This window comes from Microcaecilia unicolor, chromosome 10 (genome assembly GCF_901765095.1).
Source record: "Microcaecilia unicolor chromosome 10, aMicUni1.1, whole genome shotgun sequence".
Classification (NCBI taxonomy): Eukaryota; Metazoa; Chordata; class Amphibia; order Gymnophiona; family Siphonopidae; genus Microcaecilia; species Microcaecilia unicolor.
Genome location: NC_044040.1, coordinates 199,011,008 through 199,034,550, shown reverse-complemented (window position 1 = coordinate 199,034,550; position 23,543 = coordinate 199,011,008). Strand labels below are relative to the sequence as shown.

General features: G+C 44.0%; 1 protein-coding gene across 1 annotated transcript in view; it reads left to right on the top strand.

Annotated features, from left to right (window-relative positions):
* The first annotated feature begins 1,202 nt into the window (after window positions 1–1,202).
* Window positions 1,203–23,543, top strand: part of SPATA16 (spermatogenesis associated 16) — a 178,622-nt gene continuing 156,281 nt past the window's right edge. The window contains exon 1 of the mRNA XM_030215677.1: window positions 1,203–1,247. Coding sequence (XP_030071537.1) covers window positions 1,203–1,247 — 45 coding nt within the window. The remainder of the gene's footprint in view (window positions 1,248–23,543) is intronic.

Sequence of the window (23,543 nt, the reverse complement as noted above, 5' to 3'; positions counted from 1 at the left end):
AATTTATTTATGGGTTACTTATATCCCACATTTTCCCACTCATGCAGGCGCAATGTGGCTTACAGAGAATTAAATAGAAGTACAAAGTTAAAACTTAGGCAAGTACACAAGAAGCAAATAGGGGAGGAGAATCTAACAGCGTGAGCTAGGCAGGGTAAGGGACAGGGGATGCATCAATCAGCAGAGTAAGTTGGGGAGTAGGTCTTGGCAAGGGCATGGTCTACTTCTTGAAAAGGGCATGGTCCACTTGAGTTTTAAGGTGGCGAGGTAGTGTGTTCCAGTGCTTGGGACTCCAATAGAGGAAGGACGAGGCGACATCAAACCAAAGCAATTTTAACAGAAAACAGCACAAATAATTTTAAAAAATAAAATATTTCCCCTAAATTAAAGACCTGTCTTTAATTGTTTTCCAAACAAGCAGGTAAGATGACAAAAAACAAAGATATATATGAAAACTATTTCAAGTTTCTTGGGCAGTATAAGTAAAAGCTCATTTTCTTGTCGATTGTGAAGGAGCATTTTGGATAATCCCCAATCCTTCTTAAGAGACAATAGTCCAACTAGAGTGGGGCCTAAGGGAAGAAGCTAAAAGCCCAGGCCCAGAGAGAATCAGAATGCCCAGACCAGGAAGAGGGAGATCTCCAGCTTACTTTCACAGGATTTATATTTCAATAAAGGTAGGGTCCTCTTTTAAGAGGACATGTCCTCCTTTCGAACTTCTTCAGATATGTCCTCCAGGTTTTTTAATTTTCAGGAAAATATCCTTTTGTATGTGCCTGCGATCAACACATCTATCCACATAATGAGAGAAACTATCTCTGGCCTATTAGTCAGTCTGGACACATGGGGGTGCTAAAGAGAGAGAGAAAGGCATTACTGATCTCCTCTCTGTTTCCCTGCTGGTTGAATCTGTCAAAGGAATTCCATTTGTGCAGCACAATTTTAAGGATATGTTATACAGAGACTTTCACTTGTATCTCAGAAGCCAGCCAAAGTTGTTGAGGTACATCTGCTTTTCTGATAAGTACGCTTCGGCTCAGATTCAGTCAAACTGAAATCCAGAAATTTTTGAAAACTAAGTCAGTCACTGTTTTATCTGTGTTCATTAACTAAAATCCATTTACACATTTGCTACGATTAAATATTTCTTATCAAAGATAGCAACCGTTTTTATTTTTTTGTGTCATTTTGTCTCTGCAAGTATGGTAATCCTGCATAAACAATATCCAGCTATAAAGCCTACAATGGTAAGTCAGGCTTTCTTTTGTTCCTTTGTGCTAAATAAAGCTTGTTTTGTGCTCTGAACCTGGCTTAGCTGGCTTGAAGGACCTCACCACAGAGCCAGAACCTATAGGTGCCCTCCTCATGCCTACATCAATAACCATACTTCTATCAAACCAGGAAGAGCTAACAAACTCTGGTACAAGGAGTGCCATTCCCTTTTAAGATTATATTTCTGCAGGCATACCACCAGAGAATGTGGCACCCCTCAAACCTGACATTTATACTCCAAGCATGACACTCGAAAAATCAATCTTTTTAAATTGAAAGCCAGTTCAAATGAATCAAAACTAATGGAAAGTATACAGAGTGGAGGAGTAGTCTAGTGTTTTGAGCAGCAGGCTGTGAACCAGAGACCAGGGTTCAAATCCCGCTGATGCTCCTTGTGGTCTTGGGTAAGTCACTTTTACAGAGCCGCGCTACCGATTCTCGGTGTGCCAAATGAGAGAAAGCCCATTCAGTTCCTATGGACTTCCTCTCATTTGCCATATGGGAATCGCTAGCCTGGCTTTGTAAAAGAAGTCCTTAACTCTCCATTCTCTCAGGTTCAAACTTAGGGGTCTTTTTACTAAAGGCCTTTAAGACCTTAACAAACAGATAGCACATGTTAACGGGCTCCTGCAGAACGCGCTAAAGCATTTTGCAGTATTATGCCTGTTTGCACGTGGTAACCTGCTCATTTCTTATTTTTAAACATTTTTAGGAGGGGGTATGTCATGGACAGAGAGCGGGCAGTCCTATGTTATCCAGCTGCTACTACTACTATAACACAGGGTTAACACAGGACCACTTACTGCCTCCTAAATAGGGAAGCGGTAAGTGCTCCCGTATTAATTTTTTGCAGGTACCAAACGCTATTGCAAACAGCGCACAATCTGTGCAAAAAAAGACCCCCCCCCCCCCCCCCCAAAAAAAAATGCTGTGTTAAATCTGGGCTTTGTGCATGGGAAAGTCCTGCATTAGAAAAAGCCAAGTCCAGATTTTACCGCACTTTAGTAAAAGGGCCTCTTGGCTTTTAAGCCCTCTAAGGACAGGGAAGAATTTGTTGTACCTGAATGCAACCACTGGAAAACCATGAGCTAAATAAAGGATAATATTTCCATTTTGAACAGCAGCAGTCTGTCAGCTCTCTTTTGCAGAAGTTGATGTGTCTAAACTAGCAACAGGTAACATAGTAAATGACAGCAGATGAAGACCTGAATGGTCCATCCAAACCAGGGTCACTGGGGGGAAATTCCCCAGGCCTGGCATCCAAGGGGGGGGGGGGAAGGGGCCTAGTGCAGGCAAGCTTCTTCCTGCCTGCTTCCGGGATGGGTTTGTCTTCTCTTGGTTTCTCGCTCCTGCTGCGTGCCACCCAGGACCGGATGGTTGTATTAAAGCGATATCGCGTTAACGCAATCATCTGGGTCCTGGGCGGCACACTCAGCAGGAGTAGGAGAGGACAGCAGCAGTCAGTAAGGGGATGAGCGGCGCAAGTTGGTGTGGCGGCAGTCTGAGTATGGGGGGGCGGCATGGCGGCCCGAATGGGGGGGGGGGACGCAGTGTTCCAGTCCTGGCCTGGCTAGGTCTCTCGGCAGCCATGATCCAGTCTACCCGACCATCACACTCATTATCAACTCATGATTAAATCAACAATGAATGTGATGTAAAATACATCGTCATGGTCTTTGTTTGGCGTTTCTGGGACATAGATCATAGAAGTCCACCTGGCTCTGACCTTACGTTTTTACTGGAGTTGCTGTCGAAGCCTGCTCCAGCCTATCCATCTTGTCATTGCTGTCTTGTCTTGTCTTGCTGTCGAAGGCCTTCCAGCCTAATCGTCTTCTCATTGACAGCCTTGTAAACAAGTATAATTTGTTACGATAATCCATTTTATTCATGAGCAATGCATGAATAACTATAGCAAAATCATTACTATCTAAATAAGGACATTGCTGTCACAAATACTGCAAAGATCCCAAATACTGAGCAAATTGCAGAGCAAACCTGATTTCACATTTTTAGATTACCATCAATCTGTATTTCCAGACTGGTGGCTACCTCTACGGACACTAGCACTGTGCCTTCAGTCTGAAGCAACACTAAAGGTGTTCTTTTTTTTTTTCTGAAAATCCACAATACCTTAGACTTTTCAACATTAAATTTTAATTTGTGCATTGATAGCCAGGAAGTTACTGTTGCCAGACAGCTGTCCAATTGTGCTGTAAAAAGATGTCTGTTCTCCATCCATAAAACCTATCAACTAGACATTATTGGCACAATTGAAATATTCAGTGCCAAAGGTAGTAATTAATGTTTACCAAGGGAAAGAACTGAGATTGCCATGTTCGTCTTCTTGGATATGTGGAAATGAAGTAATAACAACCAAGTTGTGGGTGAGACCTTTTTTTTTTTTTTAACTAACTACATTAAGTTAAATCAATGGAAAGATAAACAGATTAGGGGATGGGAGAAAGGGTGGAGACATGAGGGACCACATAAGAAGAAAAAGGCAAACCAGAACAGAGAGAGAAACTGAAGGTCCTTTTACGAAGCTGCAGTAAAAGGGGGCCTGCGCTAGCGTCAGCACGTGTTTTTTGACATGCAGCGAGGCCCCCTTTTTCCGCATTGGGTAAAAAGATGTCTTTTTTGCTGGAAAACATGGCCATGCGGTAAGTGAACCACTTCGCTGTGCGGCCATTTCAGGGAAGAGCGCTTACCGCCACCCATTGAGGTAGAAGTAAGGACTCCCGTGCTAACCCAGCAGTAATCTGGCAGCGTGCAGTGCTGCCCAATTACCACCAGGTAAGCACTGGCGCTACAAAAATAGAAAATGGCGCCCAATGGGGGGTGGGAACTACCACTGGGCTCCAGGGCCGCCAAGAGGGGGGACAGGGGGGGGGCAAAATTCCCCGGGCCTCCAAGGGGGGGCCCGGCACCGAGGTCAGACCGCTGGCGCTGCAGTCCCCGGTCTCACCTGCCTGCCTCCACAGCTCCGGGCCCCCTGCATTCGAAGCTGCAGTCGCAGATCGCCTCTTCGGGCCTTCCCTCCATGTGTCCCGCCCTCGTGGAAACCGGAAGTTACATCAGACGAGGGCGGGACACAGGGAGGGAAGGCCAGAAGAGAGGCGATCTGTGACTGCTGCTTTGAACGCAGGGGGCCCGGAGCCGTGGAGGCAGGCAGGTGAGACCGGGGACTGCAGCGGCGGGGGGAGTGATGGGGGGCGGCAAAGTTGGGGGGGAGCGACAGGGGACGGCAGGGGGAGCGACGGGGGGGCAGTAGCAGCGGGGGGGGGGGGGCGGAGGCGAGGCGGCCTTGCCTCGGGCCCGGCCTAGTCTCTCAGCGGCCCTGCTGGGCTCCTGCAATAGCCCAGCAGTAGTTCCAGATTGGCGAATAGCAAGCCAGTTGCTGCGTACCAACCCTTTAGTAAAAGGGCCTCTGAGAGACAGCCTGGGGGAGGGATAAGAGGGAAAAAATAATATGCTACTGATAAATTACTTTGAAGTGTCCTGCTCGCCTTTAAAAACATTTCACATTGATTCAGTGGAAAGCACTATAGTTTGATATCAAATGCTGAGATGACTTTTTGGCAAGAATTTAGGGTGAGTCTGAGGAACTAATCTATTCTGGAAGAACTGCAGGAAAGAAGAGTAAGAAACAACAGCTCTAAAATTCATGCTGTTGACTAGAACGACACCTTTGCTGGTTCCAGAAACTGTATGAATTGCTCATGAAGTTCATTATAGAGGGGTAATCCTAGGAGTGGCCTAGTGGTTAGGGTAGCATAGTAACATAGTAAATGACGGCAGAAAAAGACCTGCATGGTCCATCCAGTCTGCCCAACAAGACAAACTCATATTTGCTACTTTTTGTGTATACCCTACTTTGATTTGTACCTGTCCTCTTCAGGGCACAGACCGTATAAGTCTGTCCAGCACTATCCCCGCCTCCCAACCACCAGCCCCGCCTCCCACCACTGGCTCTGGCACAGACCGTATAAGTCTGCCCAGCACTATCCTCGCCTCCCACCACCGGCTGGCTCTGCCACCCAATCTCGGCTAAGCTCCTTAGGATCCATTCCTTCTGAATAGGATTCCTTTATGTTTATCCCACGCGTGTTTGAATTCTGTTACCGTTTTCATTTTCACCACCTCCCGCGGGAGGGCATTCCAAGCATCCACTACTCTGTCCGTGAAAAAATACTTCCTGACATTTTTCTTGAGTCTGCCCCCCTTCAATCTCATTTCATGTCCTCTCGTTCTACCGCCTTCGCACCTCCGGAAAAGGTTCGTTTGCGGATTAATACTTTTCAAATATTTGAACGTCTGTATCATATCACCCCTGTTTCTCCTTTCTTCCAGAGTATACATGTTCAGGTCATCAAGTCTCTCCTCATACGTCTTGTAACGCAAATCCCTTACCATTCTCGTAGCTTTTCTTTGCACCGACTTTGGTCCTGGGGAACTGAGGAACTGAGTTCGATTCCCAGCACAGGCAGCTCCTTGTGACTCTGGGCAAGTCACTTAACCCTCCATTGCCTGCCACATTGAGCCTGCCATGAGTGGGAAAGCATGGGGTACAAATGTAACAAAAAAAAACAAAACACACATCAAGCATTTGACAAAAATGGCCTTTTTTAAGTTGAGGCTGGTAAGGCGACTTTGATCCTATCGTGCAATGGAGAATCTTCACACAGAGTTTCATTAATTGCTTATGTCCAAGGAGGTTGTATGACAGAAGACGGCATGAGCCTACCTAGACCATTCTGTGGACTGAAGCCAGTAGACGGAGTTTGCCACCATATTGTGTGACCCCAAACATTCGCAAACACTGTTGAAAGCAATAGTAAACTTGAGAAGTTTATGACTGCCTGTGTGTGGGGTTTTCTTATTTGAAAGCTTCCCATACGTAACCGGAGGGTTTTTTTTAATGTCTGCGGGGTCTTGGGGTGTAAGCTGTGGTACGTGGGTGCGGATGCTCCAGAGCAGCAGCCTTGTTTTTGTAGCCACAGGAGGCTTGATATTTGTAGAGGGCAGCTTTAAGAAAGACATTGGCTCTACCTGAGCCTCAGGGCCGAGTTGTGGGGGCCCCTCATAGGTTTAAAAAAAAACCTTGGGTTGCATATGGGAAGCTTTCAAATAAATAAAACAAAGCTGTCAAATAAAAAGAAACCACACATAGGCAGTCATAAACTTCACAAGTTTGCTGTTGTTTTCAATAGCATCTGCAAATGTTCGGGGGCACACAATATGGTGGCTGATGCGTGGAGGAGACGGCTTCAGCTTTTTGACATCATGCCATCTCCTTTCATAGAACCTCCTTGGTTATGTCTTTAGTTGACTACTGCAGCAGTCTTTTGTTGGGTTCACCTACATCTGTGATTAGAGTACTACTAGAATTCCATGTAGGGATCAGTCTTGGCTTCATTGCATTGGTGACCAATGTCAGTGCAAGTCAAGTGAGGATGGGAATGGGAAGGAATTTTGCTCCCACTTTTTCAGTACTAGCTCCTAGGTGAGTTACATTCAGGTACAGTATATATTTTCCTGTCCCTGGAGGGATTGAAAAGCACAAGGCTTCTGATCATCGGCTCATAAGTTTGTAGTTGAAGCAATGGAAGGTTAAGTGACTAGCCCAAGGTCACAAAGCACATCAGCAGGATTTGAACCCTAGATTTCCTGGTCCTCAGGCCACTGCTCTAACCAATAGACAACTATGCCACTCACAGCAGAGAAAAAACATTTACACTTTTAACCAAATTACTGTCATGTTAAAAGGTGCAAAATGAATTATTTTAGCTAAGAATACAGCTCCAGCCGAAAGAAGATGTCAGAGCTCAGTTTACCAATCTGTTATTTTTTCAAGGGTGTTAATAAACATGCAGGTAAGGTCGAGCTGGAGGATATACTGAGTCAATATTCAGTCATAGGTATTGAGCAATGTGGACAACATCTAATTTGAAATGTCTAAATACCTATCCCAGAATATCCATGTAGAACTTGAAGCAAATTAGGCAACTCAAATTCACCTGCTGTTTGTGCTGTCCATCTAGATGCATAATTAATACATCTAGCAGCGAAACTATTGCTACTTAGACATTTAAATTACATGTGTCAAAGTGGCTCTGACCACCAAATGCTCCAAAGCCCGCCCACTTTGCAGACAGAATTTTGGTCCCATTGCCAACTACATAAATATCTAGATTTTCAGAAGATGTTTGACAAACTCCTTCATGTTAGACTCCTGAGGAAGGAAACAGGAGTTAGAGGTGACAGATGATATCCTTGTATTGCAAAAATCTTCACTATCCAAGCTACAAAGGACTCAAATGCAATTCAACCTATTTATCCAGCTTTTCCTACATAAGCACACTACTATGGAACGCATTACCAAAAGCCGTGAAAACAACTTATGATCACCTAAACTTCCGGAAATCATTCAAAACTAACCTGTCCAAAAAGGCATACCCTACCGACCCAACTTAAATGCCTGTACCCTGCAACACAACGAAACCAAAGCTCGTAATGGACATATAATAACTCTTCCTCTCTACGATTCCCTAATGTGTCTGTACACACGAACCTTATTCTACCATAACATTACTGTATTTATTCATACCGGACTTGGCGAACGCCTCTACAGTACTATATAAGCCACATTGAGCCTGCAAATAGGTGGGAAAATGTGGGATACAAATGTAACAAATAAATAAAATAAATTGTAAAGCTTAGCTATTTGAAATCTCTTTTTTATAGTTTGAATATTAAGGGGCTCTTTTACTAAGCTGCGTTAAGCAGCTTTATCAGCATGGTAGACAGTAGAATAGGCCCACACTACTGTCTTCTGTGCTAAACCAGGAACCGTCACGTTAAAATTGCCATGTTAGTTGCCCTGGGTGTGACAGGGGCAGGAGGAGAAGTGACAACTAGCTCATAGGGTCTTTACCATGTGCAAACTATCCTGACCGCCGATAGTGCAGCTGAACTTACTACCACCTCAACAGGAGCCAGTAAGTGCGGTTGCACTACCAGCAATCCCATGGTGCAGCTGCATAATCAGCAGCAGCACAGACCCCATTCTTTTCAATTTCCCCCCTCCCCCACCGCAGTGGCGTAGCCACGGGTGGGCCACCTTATTTGGACTTTGGCCCACCCAAAATTTTGCACTCTTGCTATGGCTTGCAGAGGTCCTCAAACCCCCGTCAGCTGAAGATTTCTTCCTTCTCAGGCAGCCAGTGCTCTTTCAAACGGCAGCTGGCATCACTTGCCTCGAGCTGAAACCAACACCAGCCCCTCTTCACATGCTTAGTTGTCTTGCATTCACAGCCTGCTGGCCGTGGCATCAGCTCAAGGAAAGTGCTGCTGGCTTGTTTGGAAGAGCGCTGACTGTCTGAGCAGGAGGAAATCTTCAGCTGGCGGCAGAGCCGTAGCGAGGGGAGCTGACACCCGGGGCGGGTCGCCGCTGTGCACCCCCCCCCCCCCGGGTGCAGCACGGCGCATCCTCCTCCCACTGGAGCACCCCCCCCCCGGAGCGTGCATACCTACAGCGAGGGACGGGCGGGAGGGCCGATCCGCCCCGACTGCACGTTGCTGGGGTGTGTTGGCTCCGCGCTGGTTCAGTGCTCTCTCTGTCCCAGAACAGGAAGTAATCTGTTCCGGGGCAGAGAGGGCAGTGCACCAGCGCGGAGCCGGCACCCCCCAGCGGCGTGCACCCGGGGCGGACCGCCCCCCCTTCCTACGCCACTGGCTGGCGGGGTTTGTAGATCCCCTCCTGCTAAGGTATTTAACATTGTGGGCTTGCAGGTGGAGGGAGGGATGAAGAGCAGAGCAGAGGGGGGCTAGGGACGGGGGAGGGCATGAATTCCATGCCCACTCACCCTGGACTCAGGTCCACCCAAAACTGGCTGTCTGGCTACGCCCCTGCCCCACCGACCATTTCAGAAAGAGCATGCTCTTTCCAAATAGTGCACTGTAATTCAAAAGAGCAGCTTTGCTCCCAACATGAAAAGAATGGGCAGCAAAAATGATCAAAATGAGCACAAAGACCTGGCTTGACCACTGTTGGAAACAGGATACCAGTCTCGATGGACCATTGGTCTGACCCAGTAGGGCTACTCTTATGTTCTTATGAACATTTTCTGGTTGCCCATCTCTAATTGTGCAAAGCATATGTAGAATCTGTCCCTAAGCGCTAATCTTTAAGCGTTGCTTCAGGCTGAACGCCCTCTGTAGAATACTGCATAGAGTAGATTCCCGCACCCAACTGTGTACATAGAGACTTACACCAGCTTGCAAGTTTGGGCATGTAACCCCGATATTCTATCACAATGTGCCTAAATATTTGGAACACTATGACCCACCCATGCCCCTCGCGTGGCCACACCCCCTTTGGGTTGCATGTGAGATGTTTTGTGCACGCAACATGGTGATGCCCCTGGTTATATGATTGACTTCATTGATCTACCAGCCAGGAATCGTAGCAGCTCATCTAGTACCTATATGAATCTTCACTATCCTAAATGCATTGGCCTTAAATATAAGATGACCTACGCGTCCAATTTCACTTATTTAAGTACGCAACTGTGGAATGCATTAGCAAAAGCAGTGAAAATGATACATGACCATCTACAATTCAGGCGAACTTTGAAGACCTATCTGTTTTGTAAGGCCTACCTTGCTGTTTCTGATTAGCAGCCTCAACACTGCACTGATTTAAAAGACAATGTTATTTCTTATATCTTTCTTCATATAACTCTAGAAAACCAGTTTAGGTAAGCAAAAGACAATTAATTCTAAGGAGGAAAACGCCTTGAGAAGCACCTCTTCTGCTTGCTTGCAAAAGGAGGGCTAGACTTTCTTCATCATCAGCTAAAAACCTCCTAGTCTTTATGACTTGTTTAGATTCTTCTACTCAACTCTTCCTTCTCGAATTTACATTAGCTTTATTTAAATGTACTTAGTTTAAAGACGTGTGTTATCCTTCCGTCTTTCACTGTTGCTATGATCTTTGCCATTTATTGTTTCCATTTACCCCTATCTTCCCTTACCCTGATTCTATTTGTATTTTTTAACATCGACCGTATTGGAGCTCCCAAATACAGTGACTTGAAAGTCACATTGAGCCTGCTAATGTGTAGGAAACTGGGGGACACAAATGCTGCAAATAAATAAATAAATAAAATAGGGCATAGGCAGATGTGCGTACAAATCCAAATTAGTGCCAATTAACTGCCAATCAACTCCAGTTAACATCAATAATTGGTTGTTAGCACCCAATTGACTAATTAGTTTGTACATGCTTCTGGGCCCTGGGACCAAATTTGGGTGCCCAACTTTGAACAATCTAGAGGTATGTGTCCTTGTAAAGTAGCAACACTCATCCTGCAGAAGTCGTCGCTAAAATGAAGCTGTGGACATACATTCTCACTTGGAAGCAAGAGTAAATATTTGCTTGCAAAGTATTCACAAGTATGCACGTAAAGCACAAGTCCATCCATGCTCTACCCAAAACCCATCTCGTAAAAGTATTGCATGCTCTGGTCATCACGTGTTCTATTGTCCAGGGCAATTTTATAAGCCTTAGCAAACAGAATGCTAGAAATTATTAGGAAAGGGATAGAAAATAAAACCGAGAATATTGTGATGCTTCTGTATCGCTCCATGGTTGTTGTTATCTCGCCTTGAGTATTGTGTTCAGTTCTGCTCGTCATATCTCAAAAAGATATAGCGGAATTAGAAAAGGTTCAAAGCAACCAAAATGATTAAGGGTATGGAACTCTTCTCGTGAGGAAAGGCTAAAGAGGTTAGGGCTCTTCAGCTTAGAAAAGAGAAGGCTGAGGGGAGATATGATCGAGGTCTACAAAATCCTGAGTGGAGAAGAGCGGATAAAAGTGAATTGATTTTTCACTCTTTCAAAAAGTACAAAGACTAGGGGACACTCAAGAAAGTTACATGGTAATACTTTTAAAATGAACAGGAGGAAATATTTTTTCACTCATAGAATAGTTAAGCTCTGAAACTCACTGCCAGAAGATGTGGTTACAGTAGTTAGCGTATCTGAGTTTAAAAAAAGATTTGGACAAGTTCCTGGAGGAAAAGTCCATAGTCTGCTATTGAGATAGACATAAGGGAAGGCACTGCTTACCCTTGGATTGGCAACATGGAATTTTGTTACTATTTGGGATTTTGCCACTGTTGGAAGCAAGATACCGTCTACATGGGCCATCAGTCTGCCCCAGTGTGGCTATTCTAATGTTCTTATGTTCTTAAAATCAGTGCCTTGGGAACTTACAAATTTCCCACCTGCTGGAAATCTGTGACTCCTTTTGAATACTAACTTGGCAATTTATATTACAATTTATGTGCACAGGTCTCAACTACTTATATTAATACACACTCCTGGATGTATGACATTCAGAGTCTGGAAGAGCAGAAAATGAGCAAAACATGCCTGCTACTTGGATTATCTTTATCTACCAAGACTAATACTATTGCCAAATACATATCATTATAATTAGTTCTTTTTCAAAATATCAAGGATTTGTAGTGAGGTGCAATGATGTACAGTGTTAGGAAGTGAATGTATGAGCAAAGTAAGGCAGAAGGAAGGAAAACAAGAATTCACTGTAACAGATTTATTTTTAATGATGATTCAAAAAATGCCACAAGACCTTCCATGTATCAGCCTTTAGAACTGTGTCTGGCAGCCAGTGCAACAGTGAAATGTTGGCAGTACCCCAGGAATATGTCAGTACAAGCAAGTCATAAAAGTTTTATCCACAATGTTCAAAACAAATACCTATCAGGAAAAATCTCTGAAAAAGAAACTCAAGAGACTTTAGACTTAGAAATTTAAATAAAAATGGTTTTTTACCTGCAACCTGTTCAGTCAGTGGCAAGATCGAGAACAAACAGCACCTCACAGAGGGACAGGCTGTGCTGCTGATGCCTACAGTGAGTCAAAGAATACGTCCTTTGTGAATGAGTTAGACTAGGAAAAATTTTACTTTGGCTTTGATGATATTCTTAGCAGTACTAGCTCTGACTTTCCTTATTAGCACTGGCACCTGACTCCGTTTCATAAGGGACAGGCTAATCATACCTATAGCTCTAATTGTCCCATTTAATTGACATATAACACAAAGGGCCTGCGCCAGCTCCAGTTGATTCACAATGCGGCAGCAAGACTCACAGAAGGTTGCAAGCGACGTGACCCCATCACACCATTTTTGCAAAATCTTCATTGGCTACTAGTACACTACAGGGCTAAACTTAAAACTCTATGTCTGATCGTCAAGGCCCCCAAAGGAAATGGCCCTGAGTACCTGAAGAATAGGATGATCCTCCACACACCGCCAAGGACACTAAGGTCCTCTCAAGGACTGTCACTAACCACACCCTCTCCAAAAGTCATTACAGGATGTGAAACCTGCAAGCGAGCCTTCTCCGGAGTAGCCCCCACACTCTGGAATGCATTGCCTGAAAGCCTCCTCTTAACACTACTTCAGGAAGCAGGTGAAAGCTTGGCGCTAACCGGACAGTAATCAGCATTGTACACGCACTGTCGATGAGCACCTGGTTAATGCGTGAGACCTTACCACTAAGTCAATAGGTGGCGATAAGGTCTCAGACCCAAAATGGACGCACACCAATTTTCATTTTGCCGCACGTCCATTTTCGCCCCCCCCCCCCCCCCAAGGCTTCTTTTGTAGGTGTGCTGAAAAATGGACATGTGCGCATCCAATTCATGCATCTACAGCAGCGCAGGCCATTTTTTGGCGCACCTTAGTAAAAGGATCCCCATAGTCCTTCACAGTACCTGCTTTTAATGTGAGAAGGGGAAAGGAATTAAGAATGCTCAGCTCTGAAGAAAAAAAAACCCTGAGTGTTCTCGTCTGTGAGCCATTCTTAGAATGTAATGGTTTGAACAGTTCAGAGCTTGGCCACTGTCTTCAGAGCTGATCTTGGTAAGATGATGTTAAAGTGTGCAGCTGGAGGGTAAGTTCCCCTTTTTAATTCTGTTCTTTTCAAAGTGTAAATCTGAGTGCTAAAAACAAGGGGGAATAGGGCTTTCTTCTTTCTGGAGAGATCATTATTAATAGAATTTAAAATGTTCTGATATTCTTTCACTGTCCTACAATTATGCAGTGGAAGTTGCTGCTGGGTGGTGGGATCAAGTCAAGTAGTGTAGCTGAGTTTATTAAATGGTTTTGACGATTTCCTGGAGAATGAGGGGCCCTTTCACTAAGCCGCCTAAGCATCTACGCGCGCCAAAAATGGAGTTACCACACGGCTCTTGCGGTAATTTCATTTTTGGTACGCATCCGATACCCGCTGCCGAAAAGTCATTTTTATTTTCTGCCGCGTGTACCGGACATGCGCCAAGTGGCATTTGGCGCGTGAGACTTTACCGCTAGATCAATGACTGGGGGTAAGGTCTCAGACCCAAAACGGACAGGCGGCAATTTTGATTTTTGCCGCACATCCTTTTTCAGCAAAAATTTTAAAAAAGCCTTTTGTACAGGTGCGCTGCTGAGAAATGATTCTGTCAGTGCCCCAAACCCGCGCCTACACTACCTCAGGCCGTTTTTCAGCACACCTTTAGTAAAAGGACCCCTGAGCCAGGGAAGACTTGGAGATCACCACCTCTTAATTTTTTAGGGCAAGCACAATGAGATGGGTCTGCTAATTGAGATCTGTTGAGTACTTCCTGGTGACCTGGACTGGCCATCGTCAAGCGATAGGATGCTAGGCTAGATGAACAGTTTTTCTGAGCCAGTGTGGCACATTTTCAGATTCTTATGTTAAAGTTTCTTTTAGTAATAAGTTTGAAGATGGGGGGTGCTGTTCATTTCAGGGTTCATTTCTTATTATAAAATGGGCTGTACTCCAGCCTATACTCTCCCACAGAGGGGAGCAAGTTCCCCTTTCAGCTGAGACCAGTCTTCTGTCCTGGGAAACAGAAAAGATAATGGTCAAGAGATAATGTTTTCATACAGCACTGTGGTGATAAACATTCAGATAAGTAATAAACACAGGGGAAAATATAACAGACCCACCAAAAATGTATATATATTATGCAGTGTAATTTGAACCATAACAGGCATGGTTTATTATGACAAAACCAGAATTTATCACCAAAACTAATTAGAAATATAATTGAACAGACCTTGTTTCCCCTTAGAAGGAAGGTGTGTAGTCCTTTCTCCATCAAAAACAGTTTTTGAATTAAATATAGCAATATAAATTATAATGCCTTCAAAATAGGCCTTCACATCATCTCGTATTCCACATCAGTCCCCAGATGCAGGGAATACCCGTGCCTGTGGAACCGGCACTTTCAAGCCCTCTTCTGTTATTGTTGGGTTGACAAGAACTTGCCTTGAGTTTAAGTAACCATCAAATTATCCCAACTGATTCTGTACCACACATCTTGTTCCCATCACATATCTGCTCTTGGTCCCTCAGCTATATGTTAAGCGGTATTGTAGAAACTATTTAGCATCATATCTATGTTAGTTGAATGATGTAATTCATGCTTATTAGGTGTATCATTAGTATTATGCTAACGTTGTATTATATCTCTGGTATTTGAATTCCAGTGCTGTTAAATGTGTATATTTTTGATACAGTTTCATTGTACTTCTATTATTAGGTTTCAATTTATTGTTTTCAAGTTTACCTCATTTATTGTATGTATGTTTATTCTTGGTTATTTTACTATTGTTATGCTGTTAACAAAATTGTGTTATTCTATAAGCTGCGCCTAAAGCTCAGCGTGGTTTATAGAATAACGCATAAGTGTTGTGGTTGTGCGTAAATTTAGGCATGACCATTTGTACCAATAAAAATGTGGTGGAAATGCCTGCACCTAAATTTTACGAGCAGTGCTCCAGTAGTAGTAGTAGTAGTGCACTGTTATTCTGTAATTACATGCGTAACTCAAAGCCATGCCCACGTTCCACCCTGAAACGCCCATGACCGTCCCCTTTCCATACCCCTTTTGGGGGGGGGCACGCGTAAAGTTTAGGTGCAGATCCTGCACTAACTTTACACATGTAACACCTAATTAAATCTAATTAGTGCCAATTATCCCTTGTTATAAAACCAATTATTGGCACTAATTGACTCATTATCCTATTAAATTGTGCGCACAGATCAGGACCGTGTCTAAATTTGCATGCTCAATTTTCAGTGTAGCCAGACCTCGAAGTGGGAGGAGGGCAGAGCCCAAAGTGGGAAGGCACATTTTGTCCCGCCTCCCGCCGCTCCCCCCTGCCGCAACACCACATACCTTGGCTGGCGTGGGCCCCTAACCCCCACCAGCTGAAACGTTTCTCCAGCGCTGCTGTCCTTACATGCTTGTACGTCTTTCCCTCACATTGCGCATACTTAATTGAGCATGCGTGAAGTGTCACGCATGCTCAGTTTTACTAAAGCTGAACATGCGCACAACGAGAGGGAAGCAGGGCCAGCCAAACCTGGAGCCCTGGATTTATTTAGGGGGGCAGGCCCCTGTGCCCCCCCCCCCATAGCTACACCACTGGTGCAATCGTTAAGATGCAAATAAAATAAGATACGATGTGTGGTCCGAGCAGGATTTACCCTTCAGTGGACCCTAGACAAATCAAGAACATTGACCTCCCCCCACCCATCACAACGCAAATGCAGTTTTAAAATTCCACAACAAGGACCCAGCATGGCTCTGATTGCAAATGAAAACCAGCAAAGCAAGAAGCAGCTGATAAGAATCCTTGTCCATTGCCAACACCTCATGCCAAATTGAGGACAGTGCACTGGAGGATGGAGAGAAGAGACATGCATCTGTGAGCAGAGGTAGCTGTGGTCTTCCTCCCCTCCCCCAACACACTCTCTTCTTTCTGCCAGCAGCTGATTTATCAGGAGCATAAATCTGCCAGGGAAGCCATTGGCTTAGCATATCTGAAACAGCCCTTCCTAAACATTTGGGCCCTAGGGGGTGTGCCTAGTTTACCTATACTTTGATTCTGCCCTATGTATTATGATGGTGATCTTGTCTAGCCAGTTATCTTCCAGAATTCTGAACCAGAATTATTCTACACTACCCGTCCGAGTTTCACGTTCTTTGTATTACTTGAGTAAATTTTCCTCTTACGCATGCATGAATTCCTCTGTTGGCAGGGATGACCTGTGCATTTTTTTCTGCAGAATCAAACTCATAATCACTGATGCAGAAGTGCTATCTAAAGAGTTTGAAGTAGGCCCTTAGGACTTGATTCTGCCAAATTCAGGGATGCGTTCAAAATTGTGTATCTCGGTCTATTTAATTAACTGTCTCTGCTTGTGACCACGGAACGCTTTCAGCTTTACCTCATTTTCCTTGTTTATTTTTTCTGGATATCTCTTCTCTTCCCCTGCCCCAATGATATTATATACCTATGAATGCCTCAGCTGCAAATGGCACTAAGGGGGTGGGGGGGGAAGGGGAGAGACATGCTTTATGCTCTGCAGTTTCAGAGGAGAAACTATTCAGGTAGTTTCCCATTGATAATTAACTGTGTGCATTAAAAATGCATGCCTACTTTGCAGTTCTGAAAAGTGCCCTCATTCTGTCTGATGCTCAGGTGCTTGAATCACAAAGAAAGGGATAAAAGCAAGTTATTTCAGGCTCTTATAAATATATATTCTTCTTTTCCTGGGAAATTGTGCTCAAACCTAGCCAGCTCTTATTTATTTATTTATTTATGTGTTTATTGGGATTTATTAGAGGTGATAGTGCCTTTGTAAAAGTCTCTGGTGAGGCCCCGTTTAGAGTACTGTGTGCAATTATGGAGACCGCACCTACGGAAAGATGTAAACAGGATGGAGTTGGTCCAGAGGGCGGCTACAAAATTGGCAAGCGGTCTCCATCATAAAACATATAAGGACATGCTTATGAACCTTACATGTATACGTTGGAAGAGAGGCGGGAAAGAGGGGATATGATAGAGACGTTCAAATACCTCAGTGGCATTAATGTACAGGAGGAGAGCCCAGGGCCGGCCCTAGGCTTTCTAGCGCCCTCCTGCAGAGTATTAGTCGGCGCCCCTACCCATCCAGAGGCGGGATCACTATGGCTCCGCCCCCACAGTAGACACACCCCTTTTACCAGCCATGGCATCATTGAAAATATTACACCAGTATAGAAGAAAAATAACTTAGCACACAGACCAGGAATTAGGAGAACAGACAGTCTTGCCAACTCTGAAAAACAATGTGTTATCAAAATTTCAGAATCTAACAAACAGATCCCTATTCAGACACTTGGCCTTGCAGTCACACATGTAGAACAGAGATAGCCCCTCTTCAAATTCTTCAAAAATTAACCTGAAATCCTAAGAAGTTAGACTCTGCATGCAGCACAATAGCCTTCCCATCGAGCACAGCTTAGGATCTAGCTAGGACAGACTTAATCAGCATAAACTAACATATTCTACAATCTGAGTTGGACAGACTAACAGGAGTTACTGAAGTGGGAATGAGAGATAGGTGATGGTTAGGAATTGAAAGCAGGCATCTAGCCCTCCTGTCCTGTGAGTTGCTGTGTTGGGGGTGGGGGTGGAAAAGGGTGGGTCAGGTGCAGCACTAAACAGCAGTCTCTGACAAAACAAGGGTCCAGGCTCTGCTGTGCTGTCTCTGTCTGAGCCCTCTCTGGGCAGAGGACAGAGGTTAGCTGAGCTCCCACAAGTTATTTCAGTCAGAGCCAGATTAAGTTGGAGCAGTGATGTCCTCTGACAAACACAAGGAAGATATTTCTCTGCTTGGGAGAGGGGAGGGGACGGGACAGAGAGCTGACAGCTTTGGAGCCAGACTGAGATGAGCAGCAGAGATTAGATACTCAGCAGAGCTTGATTGCTTGCAAAGTGGTGCCCTTGTAAGGCAGGTGCCCTCCTGCAGTGCTTACCCTGCTTACTGGGTTTGACCGGCCCTGGGAGAGCCTTTTTCAAAGTGAAGGAAAATACTGGAATGAGAGGGCATAGGACGAAGTTAAGAGGAAATAGGCTTAGGTGGAATCTAAGAAAATACTCTTTCACGGAAAGGGTGGTGGACACGTGGAATGGCCTCCCTGTGGAAGTAGTGGAGACAAAGACTGTTTCAAAATGTTAAAAGATGTGGGACAGGCATGTGGGATCTCTTGGGCAAGGAGGGGTTAGTGGTACCTGAGATGGGTAGACTGGATGGGTGATTTGTGTCAAAAGATGGGCGTCCTTCCCTTTCAAAAATAAGCTAGATATTGATTCTCCTTGAGAGAGAGGTCTCAAAGGTATATAGAGGGCTAACTTATTCTTTAGATACTCTGGTTCTTTTTGTCTGAGGACCTTAAAAATCAAATATAGAGCTTTAAATTTGGCCAGGTAAGAAATGGTAGCCAGTATTGCTTTGCAGGAAGGGTGTGATATGGTCATGCCGCTTACAGCCTTCTCTAAGTCATGCTGCTGTGTTATGAATGACTCATTTAGGTTTGACCAATGTCCAGTCATTATATCTTCCCTTGACCACCAAGGAATCTGGGAACGGGAACATTTTAAATGCATCTTTTTAAAACAAAGGTTGAACATCCTTTTCAGGCTTCTTATCTATCCTTATCCTGAACTGTCCCTTAACCATCTCATCTCACCCCAAAGACGCAGACTATGCCCTCCAAAACTCACAAAATTCATTGTATAATCATTTTGCTTGTTTATCTGGTTGAACCTTCCATTTAGGTTTTTATCACACTCCTCAGACTCTGAAGGAGAGAGTGTTGGTAATTTGGTATTTTAGGTTGTTTGAGATTTTTGTTGTTGTTGTTGTATGTCATAATTTTTTTGCATTTACTGTATGTTTTTATTTGGTTTAATATATATATATATACTTCTTTTTTTAAATTGCTTCCATTTACCATTTTGGATGATTCCAGTGTATTGAGAAGGTAGTCTACAGAATTTTAATAACTAAATGCTGAAAAACACTTAAGTAGTCAGCATGTTTTTTAAAAAAGATATAGTGGAATTAGAAAAGTTACAGAGAAGGACGACAAAAATGATAAAGGGGATGGAACGACTTCTCTATGAGGAAAGGCTAATGTGACTAGGGCTCTTCAGCTTGGAGAAAAGATGGCTGAGGGGAGATATAATAGAGGTCTATAAAATAATGAATGGAGTGGAACAGATAGACATGACTCACTTGTTTAATCTTCCCAAAAATACTCGGACTAGGGGCATGCAATGAAACTACAAAGTAGTAAATTTGAAACGAATCAAAGAACATATTTCTTCACTCAACGTGTAATTAAATTCTGGAATTCTTTGCCAGAGAATATGATAAAAGCAGTTAGCTTAGCAGGGTTTAAAAAAGGTATGGCTAGCTTCCTAAAAAAAATTCATAAGCCATTATTAAAATGGACTTGGGAAAAATCCACTGTTTATTTCTAGAATAAGCAGCATAAAATGTATTGTACTGTTTTGGAATCTTGCCAGGTATGTATGACCTGGATTGGCCACTGTTGGAAACAGGATGCTGGGCTTGATGGACCTTTGGTCTGTCCCAGTATGGCAATACTTATGTACTTATGCTGTTATATGGATAAATTTTAGTTGTATAAGTCACTATGGGGTCCTTCTACTAAGCTACAGTAAGCACCGTGTACCACAGTTTAAAATGGCATACCGCAGGATGCGCTCAGGCTTCCTATGGTAACTTTGGAATCTACGCATGCTAAAAAATATTTCGTAATTTTTCTGGAAGGGGGCATGCCTGGAGGAAGAGAGTGAGCATGTCTGTGCTAATTAATTAGTGCATCTACATTACCTTGTGAACTCTTACTGCTTACAAAATGGGTGGCGCTGAATGCTAAGAAGAAAAAAGAGGAGTAGGCGAGGACCAGTCCCAATCCAACACAAGGGAAAGAATTTGGTGTACAAATTCTTTATTATACAGACTCAAAGCAGATCTGCGTTTCGACACAGAAGCACATAAGTACATAAGTAATGCCACACTGGGAAAAGACCAAGGGTCCATCGAGACCAGCATTCTGTGTACGATAGCGGCCAATCCAGGCCAAGGGCACCTGGCAAGCTTCCCAAACATACAAACATTCTATACATGTTATTCTTGGAATTGTGGATTTTTTCCAAGTCCATTTAGTAGTGGTTTATGGACTTATCCTTTAGGAAACCATCTAACCCCTTTTTAAACTCTGCCAAGCTAACCGCCTTCACCACGTTCTCCGGCAATGAATTCCAGAGTTTAATTATGCGTTGGGTGAAGAAACATTTTCTCCGATTTGCTTTAAATTTACTACACTGTAGTTTCATCGCATGCCCCCTAGTACTAGTATTTTTGGAAAGCGTGAACAGACGCTTCACATCCACCTGTTCTACTCCACTCATTATTTTATATACCTCTATCATGTCTCCCCCTCAGCTGTCTCTTCTCCAAGCTGAATAGCCCTAGCCTCCTTAGTCTTTCTTCATAGGGAAGTCGTCCCATCCCCGCTATCATTTTAGTCGCCCTTCGCTGCACCTTTTCCAATTCTACTATATCTTTCTTGAGATGCAGCGACCAGAATTGAACACAATACTCAAGGTGCGGTCGCACCATGGAGCGATATAACGGCATTATAACATCCTCACACCTGTTTTCCATACCTTTCCTCATAATACCCAACATTCTATTCGCTTTCCTAGTTGCAGCAGCACACTGAGCAGAAGGTTTCAGTGTATTATCGACGACGACACCCAGATCCCTTTCTTGGTCCGTAACTCCTAACTTGGAACCTTGCGTGACGTAGCTATAACTCCCTCAGGAGTTGACAAATCAGTATGGATAAGAATTAAAACTACTCACAGTTTCATGTACAGAAAATGCAAAATCTATAAAACACAGCGTTCATGACGAAGCAGATAACAGCCCAAAAAGGTAGTCACTAAAGCTGCAAATAATCAGGAATTTGTGGAAGTGCTTGCATGGTGATTGTTATTATTGGCCTGCACTAATTAGCGCATGGCCATTAATAAAAAATTGAAAATTGTCCATTTTATTGCTATGGTAAAAATGGTCTTAGTGCATAGGAAAAATTCGTAGCTTAGTAAAAGGACCCCTATATGGCCACAAATGTATCTGCAAAAAGTAGAGCGGGATTAAGGATAATCTGAGGCCAGATGTTTTACAGACAGTGACAATATTTAGCCCCTATTCATAAAACATTATCTCTGCATTTTCAGGGGTAACAGATAAACAGAGTGTGGCTCAGAATATTTGTATTCATTTGCTGAACTGCTGCATATTAACCTCATTGTTTCCATGGACTTCATTGAATGCCCTCGTCTAGTTCAGCTACACAGTTCACTGACAAGGAGCATACACCAGCCCCTCCCCCTGCCCCCCCCCCCCCCCCTCACCACCACCACCACCACATTGGTGCACATTCTGCAACAACCCAACAGAACACTGCTCTCAACTCTTCCCGGCAATTAACACTGAAAACACTCGTGGATTAATAGAGAAATACCTTAGTAGTTAGAGAAGCAGATTGCAAAGCAGGGGAGGCGGGGTTCAAATCCTACTTATTCCACTGTCACTCATGATGACCTTAGGGAAGTCACTTCATCCTCCATTGCCTCAGGTACAAATTCAATTGTGATCCCATTTGGGCAGGGAAATAACTCAGGTACCTGAATGAAACTTGCCTCAGGCACAGGCTTAAAAAGACAAGCAATCAATCCAAATCCAGGATGCAAGGGATCTCCCTATATAAAGAAACAGGTTGGTTGCTCATGATCCTTCTTGTTATTGCCAGCAGGAGCTGAGCTCTTTTTTTCATATAATTTCAGGATTTTAGGATAATAGTAAAGGGAGGGGGGGGGGGGGGAGTCAGGTTAGGACAAATCTACACAAGAGAAGTTCCACTCCAACCTGTACTGTATGATTCTGCCTATGACATTTATAGTGATACTACTACTACTACTACTTAGCATTTCTAGAGCGCTACAAGGGTTACGCAGCGCTGTACAAATTAACGAATAAGGACGGTCCCTGCTCAGAAGAGCTTACAATCTAAAGGACGAAATGTCAAGTTGGGGTAGATGAGATTTCCTGAGAAGAGATGTAGTGATTAGGTGCCGAAGGCGACATTGAAGAGGTGGGCTTTGAGCAATGATTTGAAGATGGGTAGGGAGGGGGCCCGGCGTATGGGCTCAGGGAGTTTGTTCCAAGCATGGGGAGAGGCGAGGCAGAAGGGGCAAAGCCTAGAGTTGGCGGTGGTGGAGAAGGGTACTGAAAGGAGGGATTTGTCTTGAGAGCAGAGGTTACATACATGAAAAGTGAATTCCTACTGTTCAGTATTTAATCACTGTAGTCAGCATGTTTCTTTTAAATATAGTCCAGCTATTCATATATTTTGCACGTATTTTATGCACCTCTCTGCAGAAGAAGTGGTACTGAATATATGCAGATCGCCTGGTGGCATTCAGCCACTGTCGGCATAGCTGTACAGATAAATTTAAGATAGCCTTTTGCTGTTCTATTAACTTAGGTGGAACCAGGTCTAGCCCAAGGGTGTCAGACACCCTAAACCCTAAACCAACCTTCAACCATCAGGCACATCAGGAAGCATCTCCGCTTTCTCTCTGTATCCCACTCAGGGTTTCCAATATCTCCCCTTCCCTTCTCTACGCTCCCCCCTCCCCCCCTGTTGCCAGCATCTGCCCTTCTCCTCCTACTACTACTACTATTTAGCATTTCTATAGCGCTACAAGGCATACGCAGCGCTGCACAAACATAGAAGAAAGACAGTCCCTGCTCAAAGAGCTTACAATCTAATAGACAAAAAATAAAGTAAGCAAATCAAATCAATTAATGCGTACAAGAAGGAGGAGAGGAGGGTAGGTGGAGGCTTAGTCCACCAATAAGAGCCAACCTCATCAGTGATGTCACAATGGCTTGATTGCCTGATACTTGGCTCACTTCTGATATTGTGATGTCATAAGGGAAAGGGGGAAAGGGAACTGGGACTTGATATACCGTCTTTCTGAGGTTTTTGCAACTACATTCAAAGCGGTTTACATATATTCAGGTATTATTTAGTACCAGGGGCAATGGAGGGTTTAGTGACTTACCCAGAGTCACAAGGAGCTGCACTGCACTAACCAATATGCTACTCCTCTACTACTACTACTAGTACTATTTAGCATTTCTATAGCGCTACAAGGCGTACGCAGCGCTGCACAAACATAGAAGAAAGACAGTCCCTGCTCAAAGAGCTTACAATCTAATAGACAAAAAAT